The 18,085-nt window shown below is 39.9% G+C and overlaps 2 protein-coding genes across 2 annotated transcripts; both read right to left on the bottom strand.

The window, feature by feature from the left end:
• Positions 1–772: 772 nt before the first annotated feature.
• Positions 773–12,208, bottom strand: slc19a1 (solute carrier family 19 member 1). Its single transcript, XM_032506064.1, has 6 exons — positions 12,145–12,208; positions 10,624–11,260; positions 6,589–7,372; positions 4,655–4,847; positions 4,301–4,442; positions 773–2,432 (listed from the first exon to the last, which is right to left on the bottom strand). Exons 2-6 carry the CDS (start codon positions 10,918–10,920, stop codon positions 2,229–2,231), a joined length of 1,620 nt encoding a protein of 539 aa, XP_032361955.1. The 5' UTR covers positions 10,921–11,260; positions 12,145–12,208; the 3' UTR covers positions 773–2,228.
• Positions 12,209–12,929: 721 nt separating this feature from the next.
• Positions 12,930–17,074, bottom strand: LOC116673797 (C-X-C chemokine receptor type 2). The gene is made up of 2 exons (XM_032506066.1): positions 17,027–17,074; positions 12,930–14,632 (listed from the first exon to the last, which is right to left on the bottom strand). The coding sequence occupies exon 2, from the start codon at positions 14,628–14,630 to the stop codon at positions 13,566–13,568; it is 1,065 nt and encodes a 354-aa protein (XP_032361957.1). The 5' UTR covers positions 14,631–14,632; positions 17,027–17,074; the 3' UTR covers positions 12,930–13,565.
• Positions 17,075–18,085: the final 1,011 nt, after the last annotated feature.

Consider the following 18,085-nt stretch of genomic DNA (forward strand, 5'->3'; position numbering starts at 1 on the left):
ATTAAGATTAAACAGGTTTTAAGGTGTATAGTGGAGCAGTTCTTTTCCTAAGTGGATTTACAATGTTTCCGCCCTCGGTGAAAGCATTCTAATGTAATAATGGCAGCCAATGGAATCACAGCCATACAAGAGGTCCACACCTATACAATGTACACTAAACATATTCAGCTTCAACACAAATACATAACGTGGTGCAAATGCAACACTGGATGAGGGATTATCTGGGTGTGCGGCTGAGTCACTGTGTACTCAAAAGGACGTCAGGGCTATAGGGCGACAGCAAATTTAGCAAACAGCCCGAAACAATTCTGACTCAGATTACTCTGCTCATCAGTCTGGTGCGTCGTTTCTTGATTTGGAGATATACAGTTAAAAACATAACTTCCAGAAGAAGAATCCAGGTTTTGTACATGTTGTCAGACTAGAACTAGATTTATTCCAGAGGGGTTCATCAAATCAGTGTCAAGATATATAAAAATAAATAATACTGACCTACTAAGAAACGCAGAAAAAACAAACAATCAGAGGGCGCTTGGTCTTCATGCTGTGAGCAGCAACTGCAGCTGATCAAACAACTCACTGTTAAATCTAATACTTCATAAAACTGGACACTGAACAGTAGGTTTTAACTGATAAAATCTATCTGGTTAGAAGGATTTCAGCTGCAAAAATCCCTGGAATCAATTTATCAACAGTTTAATACCAGGGAAAAGATTTATGTTAACCTATAATATACAAAATGTTTAAAAAAAAAAAGATCAAGGAGCTTTTAAATCCACCAAATACTATTTATTTGTGAATAAAAAAGTTAACATCTGATTGAAGTCAGTTTTTCTCTTTTTACAGCATTCAGACAGATTCAGTTACATTATTTTCGCAGCAATGATTACACTCAAGTTTAAAGATTATCTTCTTAATGTAAGTTCAATCCAACTCAAACCTCAGTCACTACTAGTGTCTATTGTAAGAAAGATCCCCTGCTTAAAGCAGATGGACATTTTATGTTTGCACTGGATCTTGTAACGCTGCATTTCTGTTCTCCACAGGACCATGACTAGTGCTTTCTGCTGTTTTTGATGATTGTAAATAAAAAATAAAAAAAAGTCATTCTTGGACTTAAAATACACAGTGAAAAATTAGAGGCATAGGCAGCAATACTGTTCACAGGTGCTTTGGCATCCTATCACCTGACTGATACGGCTTAAAATCAACACTAAAGAATATCACATTGGATAACCAACATCAGTGATGTGCATTTAAAACAATAGTCAATTAAGCATACATCTGTGTAAACTACTTCCACGTGTGATTTCTCCAAAGCAACACATTCTGCAGCATGTTTCAATGAATCATACAGGGATAACTCGAAAATATTCTGATGCTACTAAACCACAAAGAGCAACTTTAGCAGCATAAATTACATTACATAAAACACTGCATGACATCTGCAGTTCTCAGCTTCAAATAAACCAATATAATCTGATTGCCTTCCACGTCTGATTGACAATGAGATGTGAAATGTGATTATAATCAAAGCAGAAGGGAAAACCCTGTATCTAGCAATTTACACTAATTTGGTCTTGTTCTTTCTCAAAATGGCACAAACACATACTCATCAAACTGTAATATTAAAACAGGAGTGATGATTAAAAAAAAAAACTAAAATGTGTGATATCTGTAGTATTTAGTATGTAGAGTATCATAAAGTAATACTTAGAGGTCACACAGTATTCATGGATCACTGAAACAGGACAGTTCAGGATGGTATTACACTGAACTGTAATTTGACTACTATGTGAAGTCCTTGTTTGTTTTCTGTGCATAACACCAAGAAAAGGCAACGTTCTGGCCATTACATGAATGGTCCCTCTCTGTTTTAGTGGATTTGTCTCACTGTAAAAACCTAGTACTACTTAGAGTAGTGTGTTAAATACAAAAATAAAAAAGTATTTACTCTTCTCAGTTAGAGCGTCTGATCATCAACAACTAAAAACAACAACAACTCTTCCAAGACGTCGGACACAAGACGCCTTCCTGTTGCACAGGAGCTTCAGGTGTCCGAGGAGGCACTTCTGTAATTAAGGCTCAGCGGCTAACACTAAAACCACTCCATCACCATTAGAGCGTTAAAGGGATTGATCCCGTTGAGTCGGAAGAGCTTAGTGGCAAAACCTGGGATCTAGACAAGATACTGACAGAAACCGCTTTAAGGCGAGACACGTTTCTCGTCACTGTGCTTTGGCACTTCTGCCGTTGGATAAAGGTTCGGCCCCGGAATTCGCGGCCATGGGGCTGAGCTCCGTGGGCGCCGCCTGTTCCCTGGCCCCGCCTCCTCCCCAGGGCTGATTTCTGTAATGACGGATGATGACCACAGCAGCACAGACAAAGTAGACAACAGTGAGAATGATGAAGTAAACAAAGTAGACCAGGAACTGTAAGAAAAAGACAAAAAGAGACATCTTAAAAATTGGACTCAAGACAATTTCCAAAAACAATAATGGAGGATGACCAAAGCTCAGCCCCCAACACATAAAGTATATTCTTTAAATAACAGGTACCAAAACAGGTGTAAATAACAGAGCCAATTGCATTAAATAATATTAAAAAAACGTTTCATTTCACTTGTCTCGCAGTATCTGTTAAAGCAAATATTGTAGAAAAATTCCAGTTAAATGTTGAACAAGTTTTTACAAACACATGTGAAACTAATTACATCAACTCCATTCCAGCAATTACTGTTATTTGTTACACCTGTTTGACAAGTCAGAAAGTCCCCTGTGAGAAAAGAGCTATTCAACTTTCATTTTACTCCGCATTTTCCCCCCCTGATCATATGCCCTCTCTAAAAAGTCACTTCTGTATGTAAAGCACTCAGAGATATGAATAACTTGCCTTTCCCTAGAGCGTACGGCCATAATCAGGGCAGGTACCACGGCACACTATCTTCCCATTGGTTGTTCTGCATGGCTTCCTAATGCTGGGATTCCACTGTCGCAGACAAATTTCTCAATATTGGATTGAAATCCTGAGAGTCTTGCTAGAGTTGGGGGCGTGTAAGGTGGTCATAAAACGCAGTCCGAGTCAGTCTTCATCTTATCTGGATGTTCCGAAAAATTCAAACTTGTTTGATATTACCTTGAGGTTTAAGGTTAAATCATGTGAACATTGTCAACAACCAGTGGATGTGCTGCCTCCAGCCCCAGAGCCAGTGCTGGTTATGGTTTCTACAAGGCTAACCTAATGCTAAATAGGGAAAGTAGGCCTGGGCAATAATTCAGTTGATCAATATCAATATAAAACATTATTATATTTATATTATTATAGTTATAATATACACCAATAAGAGACGGGAGCACCAAATTTAGCAACTGGGTTTGTAAGACAGACGCGGGCCCGTTACTTATTTACAGTATTTGTGGGTTTTTCATTTTCATTGTGTTGACATTTGGGTTGATAGGTGAACAACAGTTGAATGTTATATTAAGTGTTTAACAGAAATCTTTAAATTCAGCATGCTTTTTCTTAGTATTTAAATTAGAAATTTAATCAATATCGATCAACATGATCAAGCAATATAGTGATCCATCTCTCATCCTAAGGGAATGTTGCCGATATCCATCCCTTCTGAAGTGTGTCATCCAACGGGAGTTTTACCGGCGGATAAATGCAGACCTCTGGGTACTGCTGCCATTCAGCTGCATGTTACCATCAGTTACCAGCTAACTAGCTAGCTTCCATTTTTCCAAAATGTCTAGTTGTAAAAACAATAATAAAAACAACAACAAATTTATAATAGCGCCTTTCATGAAACCCAAGGACACTTCCCAGAATTACTGTGGCTAAGCTATGGGAGGTTAAAGGCCGTGGTAAACAGGTGGTGTTTCAGTTGTTTTTTTTTTTAAAAGGGCCCGTACTTCCCCAATTAGTTGGGAAGGGAACACAGCCAATGCTTTAGGAGACAAGCTGCCAGGCGCGCTGGGTATTGTTCAAAAATATTATTATGGCACAAATGTCATTTATTTTTCAGCACCTACTATTAAGTCTCTGTGCCTAATGTAGAATTTTTCCTGTCTGCCTCTGCAACGTGTATGGTTAGACAGCCAATCACAAACATTAGATCTTGGTGGAAGCATGCGGCATGCTTATTGGCGCACTGACTGATGAGATTTACTCTTACAGTATTGAAATTGGATATTGAATGGCGAGGCATTTCCGATACTTTACAGGCAATTCAGTAGGTGCCTAAAAAGTATTGACTGCGGTACCCAAGACTGCTAAAATAACAGTGTGAGTGTTTTACCTGAGATTGCACGTCCAACGCCAGGCCTCTCTTGTCAGAAAATATCAGGTTGAGGATGCTCTTCAGTATGGTCCCCAAAAAGGTGTTGATTCCAAACACTAAGGCACAGAGCTCCTTGGTGAGTGACGAGGCTATCTGGAAACTATGGAGAGACGATACAATGATCACCACAGGCCAGACGGGTGAGAAACACGCTCCAGTTTAGGAAAATTAGAAATGTATCTGTTGCATTCACAGTCCCTGAGATGCATAGATGTAACTTCCTGCTGTACCCCAGTTTCAACTGAGGATTAAGAAGACGGTTTTGTATTTTCATTCCGAGATTAAATAAAACACATGTTATTTGACACTCACGTGGCAATAGGCACCAGAAACTGGTAGAAGCCTCTGAAGAGGACGTAGGCCCCGTAGCAGACCCAGATGTTGCCTGTGGTGCCCATGAGGAGCAGCAGGCCTGCCTGCAGTGCTGTGATGACACCGATGACCAGCTCGGACCAGACGTTCCACCGGATTTTCACATAGCCAGCCGTGAAGGAAGTCAACGCACCTGCAGAGAGATACAAAGCGATCAAAACTCTGTTCATCTGGGCCTGTATTTATCGAGCTTCTCAAAAGTGCCATTTAAGTCTGAGTGCTGGGGATTCATGAAATTTACTCCTACTTTCAAACTTAAGAAGAAACGCAAATCTACAAATGTCTTAAAGCTATTTAAGACAGCTCAAAAGGTCTCTCAAGTGGTCAGGAGACACCAAGTACGTTTACATGCACAGCAATATTTGTATTTACAATAATACCAATATTCCACTAATATTTGTATTTACAATAATACCAATATTCCACTAATACTTGGATTTACAATTTGATACGTGTCATGTAAACAGCATATTCCAGTTGGACATTATTTGGGTATTAGAGACATTCTTTGGACACGTATACAGCCATGTGGAATATGCGGGGGTTTTACCACAGTTTGCGGCCTCTTGCTTGTTTACGGTCCTCTGTGTGTTGCTATGGTTACTGTACACAAAACCAACGATTTGTAAGGCTGCAGACCAGATAAGGCGAAACACCGCTACTTTTAAACATTATCAACAACTTGGATATCATACAGCTGTATATACACGCAGGTCTATTAACAGCAGACCTGTTCAAATTAAATCATAGTAGAAAATGTGTTTCTTTTATTTCCAATGTGTATTTTATAATATATTCTCTTGAAAATTCTTTGTCAAATGTGTGTTAAATGTAAAGTTCTCTTAGGAATTTCACCATTCAATATGAATTGAACTGAAAATATTCTTCTATCCGTTGGATAGTCAAAACTTTTACTACTCGCACATTATGTCCAGCTTTTTTTTTTTTTTTCTACACAAACTGCCACCTTTGTGCTTAACTGCTGTTTAAAGGCCACTGAGTGATGACTGAACCTGATGTCCTGGTAATCATTAACAGAATAAGAGGTGGGCAATCAAAAAAAAAAAAGGACTCCGCCTCTTTAACAAACACAACAACTGACAGGAGTGTACAGTCAGGTTACATTCTTCACATTTTTTTATGTGCAAATGGGATGTTTTTTGGGGATTTTTGTGTCTGCCCCAATTTGGATATTTTGGTGCTCAATGTTAATACCATAAACTGGAAAGACAAAAAAGGTACATCTGCACTCAGTTTCAGTTAGGTGAATATGTCAATAGAGCTCCAACAGATCACAGAAACAATGTAATCGTGAAAAACTATTTTGCTCATTACGTTTAGCAAGTAAACTCTTATTTTGTATTAAGGGAAATTTCACAATTTGTGCTTTCACTGTTAGTTTGTGTGACGGTTACACTATTTTTGAGGTCAATGATTGCAACATCTTTACAAAAAGTCAATGAGTAATCGTGTTAATAACCTTGATTTCAATGTTGACCAAAAGAATCGTGATTATGATTTTTTGTGGAGCAGCCCTACTAACTGTATAATGCGCTCTACTTTTCCATCCATGTTTTAACATTTCAAAACACGTTTCTTTTCTTGAAAATTCTTTACAAAGATCCCTGGATTAGGAAATATTTGAGTTTTCAGATTAACTTTTTCTAGGAAAACTTTTGAGCTATTAACATTTTGTTGCTGTTAAGCAGAGGAGTTGTCCCCAATATTTGCATCTAAATGCCGATGGCAAGTTGGACTTGCATGCCAATGTGAATAAGAAGCATCCAGGACTGTGAAACTGAAACCTAAGTGCTGTATGAGGACTGAGCATTAGATGTTAAAAACTAAGTATTGTAGCTGCAGAAATGTCTCACTCAGCAGTGTAGAAGCTGCCTCCACTCCCCCGTTGTAAATGTTCTTGTTTTCTGCGTCCAGGGAGACTTTGTTCCACAGGATGTGAACGTAGAACAGCACCAGATAGTACCCTGTGGAGTTGAACACCCACCACAGGGACCAGAGCCTCAGGCTGGGCCTCGTAATCACGTTTCTCAACTCCAGCAGCATCTGAACAAAGACAGAGTCCCTCCAGCATGATGCGGGGCACAGGGGGGGCGCCGAGGACGAGACACTCTCTTGCTGGTTCATTCTGTCCAGTTCTGATTTGGTGGCTACTGCGGCCACGTCCTTTTGCTCCGGATTCCATGTTCGGTGGAAAAACAAGGAGCGTTTAGGCCAGGGCAGGAACAGCGTGAGAATCAGACCAAAGCTGACAAAACCCAAAGATATGGCGCTGAGGGTGTAGAAGCTGACATTTCCCAGGGATATGCACAGCTGACCCAGCACTGAGCTGGTGAACACCCCTAAGAGGACTGCGGAGCGAGAATATCCAGCCACACGCTGGTAGAGGGCCGGGCTGACCAGGGAGAAGATGTAGGAGGAGTAGGCTACGCGGCAGGCCATGGTGACGCCGTAGAAGACCTCCATCAACTGCATTTCAATGAGGGTGGAGCCCAGGAGCAGAAGGAGCCAGATGACCACCTGGCTGACGCCCTGGATAATGAGGATGGGCTTGTAGCGCATGAGATCTGTCAGCAGGAAGGCTGGCACCAGCACCATCATGTAGGAGTACGTCAGCACAGGAGTGATCTCATTGGTCACCTGGAAATTACAGTAAAGTCAATTAAAATATCAGAGAGGCAGAGGAATGCTCCAGTCTTAGTTCACAGTATGCGTCTCTGAAGGGAGGATACTTAGAGCGCACACACACACACACACACACCACACACACACACACACACACACACACACACACACAACACACACACACACACACACACACACACACACCACACACACACACACACACACACACACACACACACACACACACACACACACACACACACACACACACACACACACACACACACACACACACACACACACACACACACACACACACACATGAAGTATTACAGCTGAACATCTTAAATTTGCCAGTAAGAAACTGTGTCCTCTGGTGGCTATGTGCTACACAGGTTTCCTTGTTCATGGAGAGTTACCTGATTCTATGCTCTCTGTTGTGCTGGTACCACTTATTAAAGATAAAGTGGGGAAGCTGAATTGCTCAGATAATTACAGGCCAATAGCTCTGGCCAGTGTTATGTCCAAAGTACTGGAGACAGTTATATTGTGTAGACTTGAGAGGTATGTCCTGTCTATTGATAACCAATTTGGTTTTAAACGGAAGCATGGTACTGATCTTTGTATTTTTGCATTAAAAGAAATTTTAGATAAATATAATAGACAAAATTCCACAATGTTCTTATGCTTCATTGATGCTTCTAAAGCATTTGATCGTGTTAATCATGAGAAATTATTTTTAAAATTGTGTAAAAGTGGGGTCCCTGGTTTTATAACTAGAATCTTGGTGTATTGGTACTCGCATCAGACTATGAGAGTAAGATGGGGGAATGTAATGTCTGTTCCCTTCCAAGTGACCAATGGTGTTCGCCAGGGAGGAATTCTGTCTCCTTTTCTGTTTAATATGTATATGAATGAGTTGTCTTTGATTTTAAATGAATGTGGTACAGGCTGTAGGGTTGGTGACTTACTAATTAATCACCTTATGTATGCAGATGATTTGGTCATCTTCAGCCCATATAGTGCTGGTCTCCAACAGCTTCTAAGGGTATGCACACAGTATGGTGTGGATTTTGATATAAAATATAATGCTAAAAAGAGTAAGATTATGATTATCAGAAGTAGAGAAGACAGACAGGCAACCTTCCCTGACTTCTATCTGTCTGGCACTGTACTTATGGTGTGCACTGAGATTACATATTTGGGCCATGTTATTGCAAATGACCTGTCTGATGATAAGGACATCTATAGGCAGCGTCGGAAGCTGTATGCTCAAGCGAACATGCTGGGTCGTAAGTTTAGCATGTGCTCTGTACCTGTGAAAATCTCACTTTTTAGAGCGTATTGTACACCTTTGTATACGGCCTACTTGTGGTGTCGTTATAAGCAAGGCAGCATCAGAAAACTCACAGTGGCTTATAATGACAGCATGAGGCTGCTGCTTAATGCTCCAAGAAACTCCAGCGCAAGCCATATGTTTGTCAGCGTTGGGGTGCCTGCCTGCTCTGCTGTTTTACGTAACCTGATGTATAGATTTATGTGTAGGGTTCTGAGTCCGAAAATGACATAATCTCTGTTTTGGCAAACCCTGTACGTAGTTCTGTCAGATTCTCCTCCAGATTGTGGAACCATTGGCGAACATGTCTATATACTAGACACTGAACATTGTGGAAGGCTTTATTTTAATTTTATTATTTGTGTATTTTGTATTGTTGTGTTTGTATATGTTCTTATTTTGATATGGATCCCCCTGGGTCTGAAATAAGTTTACCACACACACACACACACACACACACAACACACACACCACACACACACACACACACACACACACACACACACACACACACACACACACACACACACACACACACACACACACACACACACACACACACACACACACACACACACACACACACACACACACACACACCACACACCTCAAAATACTGGAAAAGATAAACAGCAGGCTGGGATTTCCTCCACGCGGCTCCCACAGACAGTTCCCCAATACTTACGTTTGTTTTCACGGCAACGCGCACAACATGCACGCCAGGCCGGCTATCAAAAGCTCCAATTACATTTAACAGATGGAGTGCAACTTCATTGTCTGCTCAGCCCGCCATTACTCCACTATCTTTTTACTTATTAATGTTGTCATTGTTGAGTACAGCAATTTCCTCAAAAAATGGCTTGACAAATACTGTACAATTAATATTTAGGGCTTCTTAAGTGTTAGTCAAACAAAAAGACATTTGAAGATGTATCTGGATTATTTTCTGACCTTTTATTTATGACTCCGAGGAACATCAGAACAAACTCTTCACTTTTTTATTTTATTTTTAATCACATGCTTGCTTGGTAACATTATTTTGGACGTGTTTAGAGAAAGAAAACCATATGATAAGAACCATTGTTGCCCAGCACAACAATAATAACATTTAAATTCATTAAAATAAACTAGCTCAAATGGAACAAATCTCTCAGGCAGACACAGACAGTGCTTACTTTGTGTAACCAGGACTAGCTTCGGATTGATACGACTGCTGGGATAAACGTGATTATTACAGTTGATTAATAACTTAAGTCAGGGGGAGCTTATTCCTTGGAATCTGTTAAAGTCTTGATAGGATATGGAAGTGACATTGCTTTAGATGCAAACAGATATTAAGGTGAAATGTTTGTTCAACACAACAAATCTGTATGCAAGACATGAGGTCATGTTTTTTCCACAATTGTCCGATCTAGTTTAAGAGACAAATGCTGGAAATATTTAGCAGTTACTCCTCTCTGAAAGCCTTACTTTGACAAGGTATCAACTCTTAGGGTGAGATCATTGTCACACAAAAAGAAAAGCTAACAAAATCTACATCATTAGTCCAGCAATGATTTGGTAGATTTAATAAACCATTCACAAACTTATTACACTGACCCACTTGGAGGAATGTGAACTTTGACCACTTCGTTGGATCAGCAGACTCCCCACAGGACACGCATTCATTCTACTGTGTAATCAGTGCTAGACTGAATGAGTCTCACAGGTTAACTTTTGTGGACAGTCTCCTGTATATGAGCCCAGGGTGCAACTCCCCAAAACAATGACTTGAATGTCTATCTATCTTTCATTTTGGACTTTATACAGTATTTACCCTGTAATAATACATTCAAAATGATTTTTGCACTGGTGTCCACACAAAGACAAATATACCTGTAAGAAAACCCCCAGCACAGACAACACATTTCATCCTGAGGACACCACTAACCTGCTCTCTGGTGAAGTTCTTCTCAGGGCTGAGTAGATTCGGTGTAATGAAGGGCTCCCCGGGCTTTATCGATGCCATAAACCCAAAGAGGCACAAGAAAAATACGGCCCATTTCCACTTTCTGGGTTCTTCTGCTTCCTCTATGGGACCCGTGGAAGGAGACAGCCCCTCCGAAGCAATCATCTCTACGTCTCCATCTTCATGTCCTCCCCTGTCATAGGATGCAAGCGCCTTCAGGTCCATCTTTTTCTCCCCGTCTGATCCGTCCCCACTTTCTGCTGTGTAATCTGCTACCATTGTGTCAGCTGGAAGACTGATGCAGTGTGTAAGATTTTTTCTTATGGGTCAAATCACCATGTGAGGACTTTTTGGGACGTGAAATTATGCCAACTTCCTACTTGAAACGAGGAAATAAAAGTAAAAACCCAACTGTTTGGGTTTCAATCCACCTGCCTTTCCATGCTAGAGAATATGGAAATGGTTTAAAATTCACATTTTAACAAGGTGATAACAAGGTAGTTAAAATGCTACATGCCGTTGTCGGCATGTAAGAGAAAATGTTGACCTTTGCTCCATTCGACACTGACATTTTCTGACTGCAAGCTATCCAGCAGCTACGTCTGGTGTCATTGTTAACCTGAAAAGATAAAAAATGTTGTCAGTTTGACTATTTTGACACTGTGCAGAAAGCTGACATTTGAGCAGTGTGTTTTCTACAGTGACAGACTATAACTCCCTGCTTGAAATCAAAATAGGGCCACTATTAACTCTGCATTTTATTTCCCCCAATAAATTCAATTGTTTGGTGTATTACATATCAGAAATAGTGAAAGTGCCCATCACAAGTTTACATTTAGCTTGTTAGTTTGGCAGTCCAAAACCTAAAACTAGTCATAAAAAGACTATAAAGACAAGCAAATATTTACAGTTAATAAACTGGAACCAGTTAGGGTAATTATTCCCTATACCTCAAAACAAGTGAAATCATCTGCTGCATAAATCAGGGACATGCTCCAAATAATGCATTATCTGGCTCAGCAGTGGTACTTTCTAATTAATCATATACAAGTGAAAAACAGTGTGCTCCTGAGGAATGGAATGGAATATTAGCCCGAGTCACCGTTACGTGGCACAATTTTTATGGGCAATGCAAACAAGTTACCTAAGTCACTAGCTAATTGGCTAACAGCGTGTTAGCATTCCACTGCTTCACCGCCTGCGTTAGCTGCTAATGTGCTAGCTAAACCTGGCTGCGGTTCGGTCGTTTGGGTCACAACAATAAACAACAACAACAACGAAAATACAACAAATAAATACCTTTTAGCACAATGTTACACAGGTATGAAGTTATATTTAGCTAGCATGCTGGATAACGGTGTAAAAACAATACACTTATGTAACTTTTGTTGGCACAAAATTGAAATACACAATTTTTTAAAGCAAGTAACTGTCAGGCCGCGTACACAACAACAAGCTTGTTATGTGTACGTTCAGGGTGCACGAGAAGGTTACGTTACTTACCTCGTGAGCTCCATCGGGTTCTGAAGCTGCAGCGCTTGTCGCTCGCGCACTGCTCTTCTCTCATCGCATTGACAACTGGGAAATGTAGTTCTGCAGTTTCACTGCCAGCACAAGTTGATTGCACAATAAAGGCACAAACAAGTTACTAAACACTTAGCACATGTTTTGTTACTCTGCATTTTGCAAGTACTTGGCTCGCCATCTGTTGGACAGATAATAGTGTAATAGTATAATAGTTTGTAATACAAAAATCACAAATAATAATAATTCTAACGAGCCATAAAGGCAACATGCAAACATGTTGCAATACAGGCCTAATATTACATTTTTACTATAACATAAATGCAGCTATTATTAGCCTACCAGTAGATGTGATCTGAAAAAGTAGTTAGGCCAAGTAAATATTTGTTTTTGCTAAGAGTGCTGTTAAAATAATAATTGGACCATTTCTTGGGGAACACTGAAGGTTGCAGTGAAAATAGGACATTTCAATTATGTTCAACTAAAAAGTAAATGTTGATATTATTTTCTATTCGTAGAGGGGCTTTGGGCCTACTTGCTACTAGTACTGCTAGTTTGTTCCTCATGTGGTTTTTTCCAATTTTTCTGAGCACGTCTTTCTCGTCCATATTGGATCAGACATTGAGACGGAAATTCCCTTGGATTTTCACGTTCAGGTCACCCATTTCCAGGATCATTTATTGAGTTATCCCATGCAGGTTTGTTCCAAATGTCAGTACTTCATTAATTCATAAGCTCAATTGATTATTTCCACATCAGACAGATGAGTTGTTCATTATTTTATTCATCAGAAATTACCCCGTGTGGATATTAACTAACCACAAGTCTACAAGATTAAATCAGTCAATGGAAAGCTTGCACAGCCTTTTATTTGTAATGACGAGCTTGTCGGAACCTGAATACATTGAACCATGAAACCAGCAGGATTTACAGTTTATAAAACATTTTCAACATATACAGTATGGGCTATAAAAAAAAGGAAACATCAGATGGATTATAATAGCAGTGTCAGAGTGAAGGGTTGAATCGGGGGTACCTACTGTATAGACCTATTTAAAATACATGCACTCCAAGATTAATAAACACTCAAAAGCATTTACAGAATTATAATGCTGGCCTACTCCTGAGCATGGAAAATGGAAATAGTGAGAAAAAACGCATATAAATGTGATCAAATCAGAGGCTTTAACAGTGGATGTAGAGAACAGTAGATGGCAGCAGTGTACCATAAATCAAAATTCGAAACTGCATGAACGTGCTTAATATAAAATCTTCTAATCAAAGATTTTCCAAATTTCAGATGGAAATAACTTTTTTTCTGGTTTAAAGACAAAAAAGAGAAAATACACGATCATGAACATAATTTCTTTTTTTTGAATGTGAGTGAACACTGATCGATTTCAAAGAACAGTTCCGATGTTTTCTGAGGTCTGAGATGTTGACCTGCTGAACTTTGACCCCGACATCCTCTCCTGTCTGGCTCTCCACGGAAGAAGTCGAGTCATTTTGTTCCTGAACTTCACTCCCACGAAGGCGTAGAGGACGGGGTTGATGCAGCTGTGGGACAGAGCCAGGTTTTGAGTCATAGCCAAAGCCCTGTCCACTGATTTCCTCAAAGCACAGTTATAATTTATCAGTTTAGCCCTCAGGAGTGTTTCCACTATCAGGACAACGTGGTATGGCGTCCAGCACAGGAGAAACGCAATCACCACGGCTATGATCACCTTCATGGCCCTGTGCTTCTGGAAACCTCGGGTGCGCAGCAGCCTGGCGATGGTGACGCTGTAGCAGGCTAGCATGGCACCCAGAGGGAGCAAGAACCCAAAAACGTGGCGAAACCGGCGGGTGAAATTCCTCCACAAGGAGGCGTTGCCGATGTGAAAGGTTTCTTGGCACATCATCCCATCTGAGTTAGGTAGCTCGGAGGCTTCGTTGAAAAGCGCAGGCAGAGCGAGGGCCCCACCAAGGGCCCAAACGGCTGCACAGAGGATCCGGCTGCACATCTTCTGACGACTCCAGAGACTCTCCCTGGCGTGCACTATCACAAGATAACGGTCGACGCTGATGCAGGCCAGAAAGAGGATGCTGGTGTAGAAGTTTGCTTCTCTGACGAGGCTGAGGAGCTTGCACAGGAAGTCTCCAAAGACCCATCCTTCGATGGTTGCAGCGGCCCAGAACGGGAGGGTCAGGGCCATCAGACCATCTGCTATTGTCAAGTGAAACAGGTACACATCCGATGGAGTCAGCGTCTGTGTGCTGGTGCCGATCACCCATCCCACCAACAGGTTCCCAGGTATTGCCAGGAAAAAGATGGCAATGAGGATGACGCACAGGGTCACAGCTGCTGTGGGAGACAGAGCTTCTGTCCCGCATGCTAGATTCTCTAGATCCGGAATGTAGGTTGTGTTATTGTTGTAGATGGTTTCATTCAGTTCATAATCCTCAAAGGTATAGGAGAGCGACATGACTATGGATGGAAAACAGATAGATATTAGTACAATATCATAACAATACACAGACACTGACTCAGCTTCTGCCTTGTTTAAATGTTTGCAGAAAGAAAGTACAATTTGAAACCCTGCAGAGATGGGAAGCAACGAAGTACAAATACTTCGTTACTGTAGGCCTACTCAAGATATCAGTAAAATTCTGTTTATAATAATATTCATTTCCATATTTATTAACTTATGCACTTATGGAATCATTGTATATTCAAGATTCAAGATAACTTTATTGTCCCCTGAGGGAAATTTGTCTTGGGCATCAGTACTACATTATGCTGCTGTAAACATCATTAAACACAGAGACTTTACACACACATACAACATACAATCCACCCTACATTGCAGACAATGCACAAGTGTCACTGACCCTCCCCTGTCAATTGATTACCAAATCAATAAAACCTGAGTAATAAAAACAGATATTTTGTATAAATTGCACTAGAGCAGATCTGAAAGAAAACAATATGACAGAAACAAAATACAACCGCCACAATACTATAACAAAATCACATAAGATCAGATAGTAAAAATGGAACTAAACTAATTAGACCATGATTAAAAATAACTAAATAAAGTGCCGTAAGTGCTTCAAGCTATTTTGTTCCGAGCCGATTGTTTATTTAGGAGCGCTATGGAAGTTGGAACGAAGGACGGCCCATAGCGATTACTTTTCCATCTGCTAGCTCTAAGGCGTTTCCCCGAAGGTAAAACATTATATTCTGAGTGCAAAATATGTGAAGGGTCATTCAGGATCTTCTGAGCCTGGGTGACAACTGTTTTTTCAAAGATGGTCTGAAGGGAAGCATGCTCTTTCTTTCCCATAACCTTCATTGCTGTTTTTATTAGTTTCTCAATTTTTGATTTGCACTGGATAGTAAGGGTGCCAAACCAGGATGCCATACCATATCTGATCAGACTTTCCAGTACAGAATTGTAAAATAAAGTCATGATCTTGGTGCTGGTCCCGACCAGTCTCAATCCGCGAAGAAAATGCAGTCTTTGCGCCAATTTGGCACACAGATGGTCAACATGAATATTTCCTTTTAGTAGGTTATCTAATTGTATACCTAAGTACTTATAAGAAGTTACTTGCTCGATTTCTCTATCCCCGATGATTACATTGTCATGGACACGCACTGCTCTGGGATCAAATATCATCTCTTTTGTTTATCAAATATCATCTCTTTTGTTATATCCTGCACTTACTGCTATTGCACTTCATGTCAGACCCAAACTGCATTTCGGTGCCTTGTACCTGTTCATGTGTAATGACAATAAAGTTGAATCTAACCTAACCTAATATTTCAGATATTTTTACTTGACTTTACTAGTTATTTTTTTGGCGACTTTTGACTTTTACTCTTTACATTTTAACACGAAAATCTGTACTTTCTACTCCTTACATTTTACAAAATTGGCTCGTTCCTTTAGTGTTGTACATAAGCTCGTCTACCAGATGTGATTGTCCACTGTAGTTTCTCAGCGTCCTCTCTAGTAACATCTGTCTGGTCCAGGGAGCTTTGTCATTCGCAAGGCTACTTTTACTTTTATACCTTAAGTAAACTTCCAAGCCTCTATTTTTTTCCTTTTACTAGAGTAAAGAAGCTAAATCAGTACTTCTACTTTTACCAGAGTATTTTCGACACAATTATCTGTACTTCTTCTTGAGTACGGGAAGTGAGTACTTTTGCCATCTCTGAAACCCTGTATATTCTGCCTCGCCTGTTCACCTGCCTATTTGTAAATAACTATTGGACATGGACAATAGCCTATTATCCTTAAAAAGAGGGGTTAACAGCAAAAACAGGAACATGTTACTTTTTCAAACTTTAGTAGTAGTTCTCAACTACTACAATTATTATTATCATTATTTTACATTTCACCATTGCAATTCCTTAATTATGTTAAGTGTGTGAATAATGTATAATAACATTCCTTTATGTAAATACCGTACATAGCCACACTCCTTATATTTCTTTATTTCTTTATTTGTATCTCTACTCTGATATTTATAATATTTGTGCAACTGCAACACAGAGTTTCCCTTCGGGGATCAATAAAGTATTTCTGATTCGGATTCTGATTCTGATACAGCTATTTCCCACAATTTAGGGCTGCCAAATTTGAGTTTTGCCGCTTTAAATCAAGCCTAACAATTGAGAGTTTGGGGATAATCGTGAATAATAAAATGTTAACACAGCACAAGTAGAGAACGTTTATTAATTTGACATTTAATTTCTACCAAAATTGGTTTTTTTTATGCTATGTATAGTTACACAGTCTCCCTTTAATACGCACATATTTTCCATAGTTTCCACCCATAAGAATAATTTATATAAATAAATTTGGAGGCTCACCTTCTGGCTTGGGTGTAGCTTTCAAAGATGACAACAACTCTAAGACCAAATGTGTGCAACTATGATACAATGGGTTTTTTTTATGGGTAGTTGACCCAATGTCCTGTTTCCTTCCTCGATATGTTACTGCACATGACTGCGTCATGAAATCAGACGATCTCTATGAGATTCAGCTGCTCTGATGTTTCTACATTCAATGATACTTTCACATCTGAATTATTGCATCACTAGCTGGTCTATGTCAGGTACTACTACCAACCAGTTGAGCTTCTGTACAAGAAGGCTTAAGAAACCTCTCTCTTATCATCATTGCAATATCTTAGAGAAATATAACTTCTTGAGTTTTGATAATTATTGTAATTTTTCCTCATTGTGCTTAATTTATAAAGTACTACAAGGCCTGGCACCACCTCCACTGCTGGGGTTTATTAAATATAGACCCACTCGGATCACCAGAGCTGTGGTAAACAGGGACTGTGAGGTTCCTTTCACAAAAACCTCCTTCAGCCATAATGCCCTATCTATTAAAGGCAGTGCATTATGGGACATACTACCCCCGACTATAAGGGAGCGTCCCACTTTGGCCTCCTTTGAGAGCCAGGTAAAGCTGGGGCTTAGAGCTCACCGAACGTGTAACCACCGCTAACTTGTAGTTCCATTTTAATTTCTATTTTTTTTGTCCGTTTTTTTTTTCTTCTTTTCTTTGTATTTCTTCTTATTTTTACACACTAAACATTACTATCCTATGTCTTTTTTTTACTGTAACTCCAACCTGCCTATTGGACTGCAGATGGAAATTAGCCCTTGTGCTACAATCTGGCCCATTTACGTGTAGGCTACTGTTGTGCTTGTTCATTAATGTGCATTGTCCTGAATGAATAAAATACAATTTGAAAAAAATGAACTGTTTTTGTTGCAATCTAACTTTCCAATATAGGTCGGGCATCGATTTGAACGATTCTGATTCCAAATGCGAGTCTTCCTTCGGATTCTCGATTCTTTGAGGGGGGGGAGTTGAAATGGGTCACATGCTTATTTCACAAATAAGAGGAAAATGTT

This window comes from Etheostoma spectabile, chromosome 24 (assembly GCF_008692095.1).
Source record: "Etheostoma spectabile isolate EspeVRDwgs_2016 chromosome 24, UIUC_Espe_1.0, whole genome shotgun sequence".
In the NCBI taxonomy this organism is placed as follows: Eukaryota; Metazoa; Chordata; class Actinopteri; order Perciformes; family Percidae; genus Etheostoma; species Etheostoma spectabile.

Coding starts and splice junctions, on each gene's coding strand:
- slc19a1 (XM_032506064.1), bottom strand. CDS start 10,920: ATGGTAGCAGATTACACAGCAGAAAGTGGGGACGGATCAGACGGGGAG. Junction 7,373..10,623: donor AGAACTTCACCAGAGAGCAG/GTTAGTGGTGTC, acceptor TGTAATTTCCAG/GTGACCAATGAGATCACTCC. Junction 4,443..4,654: donor TTTCTGGTGCCTATTGCCAC/GTGAGTGTCAAA, acceptor GTCTCTCCATAG/TTTCCAGATAGCCTCGTCAC.
- LOC116673797 (XM_032506066.1), bottom strand. CDS start 14,630: ATGTCGCTCTCCTATACCTTTGAGGATTATGAACTGAATGAAACCATC.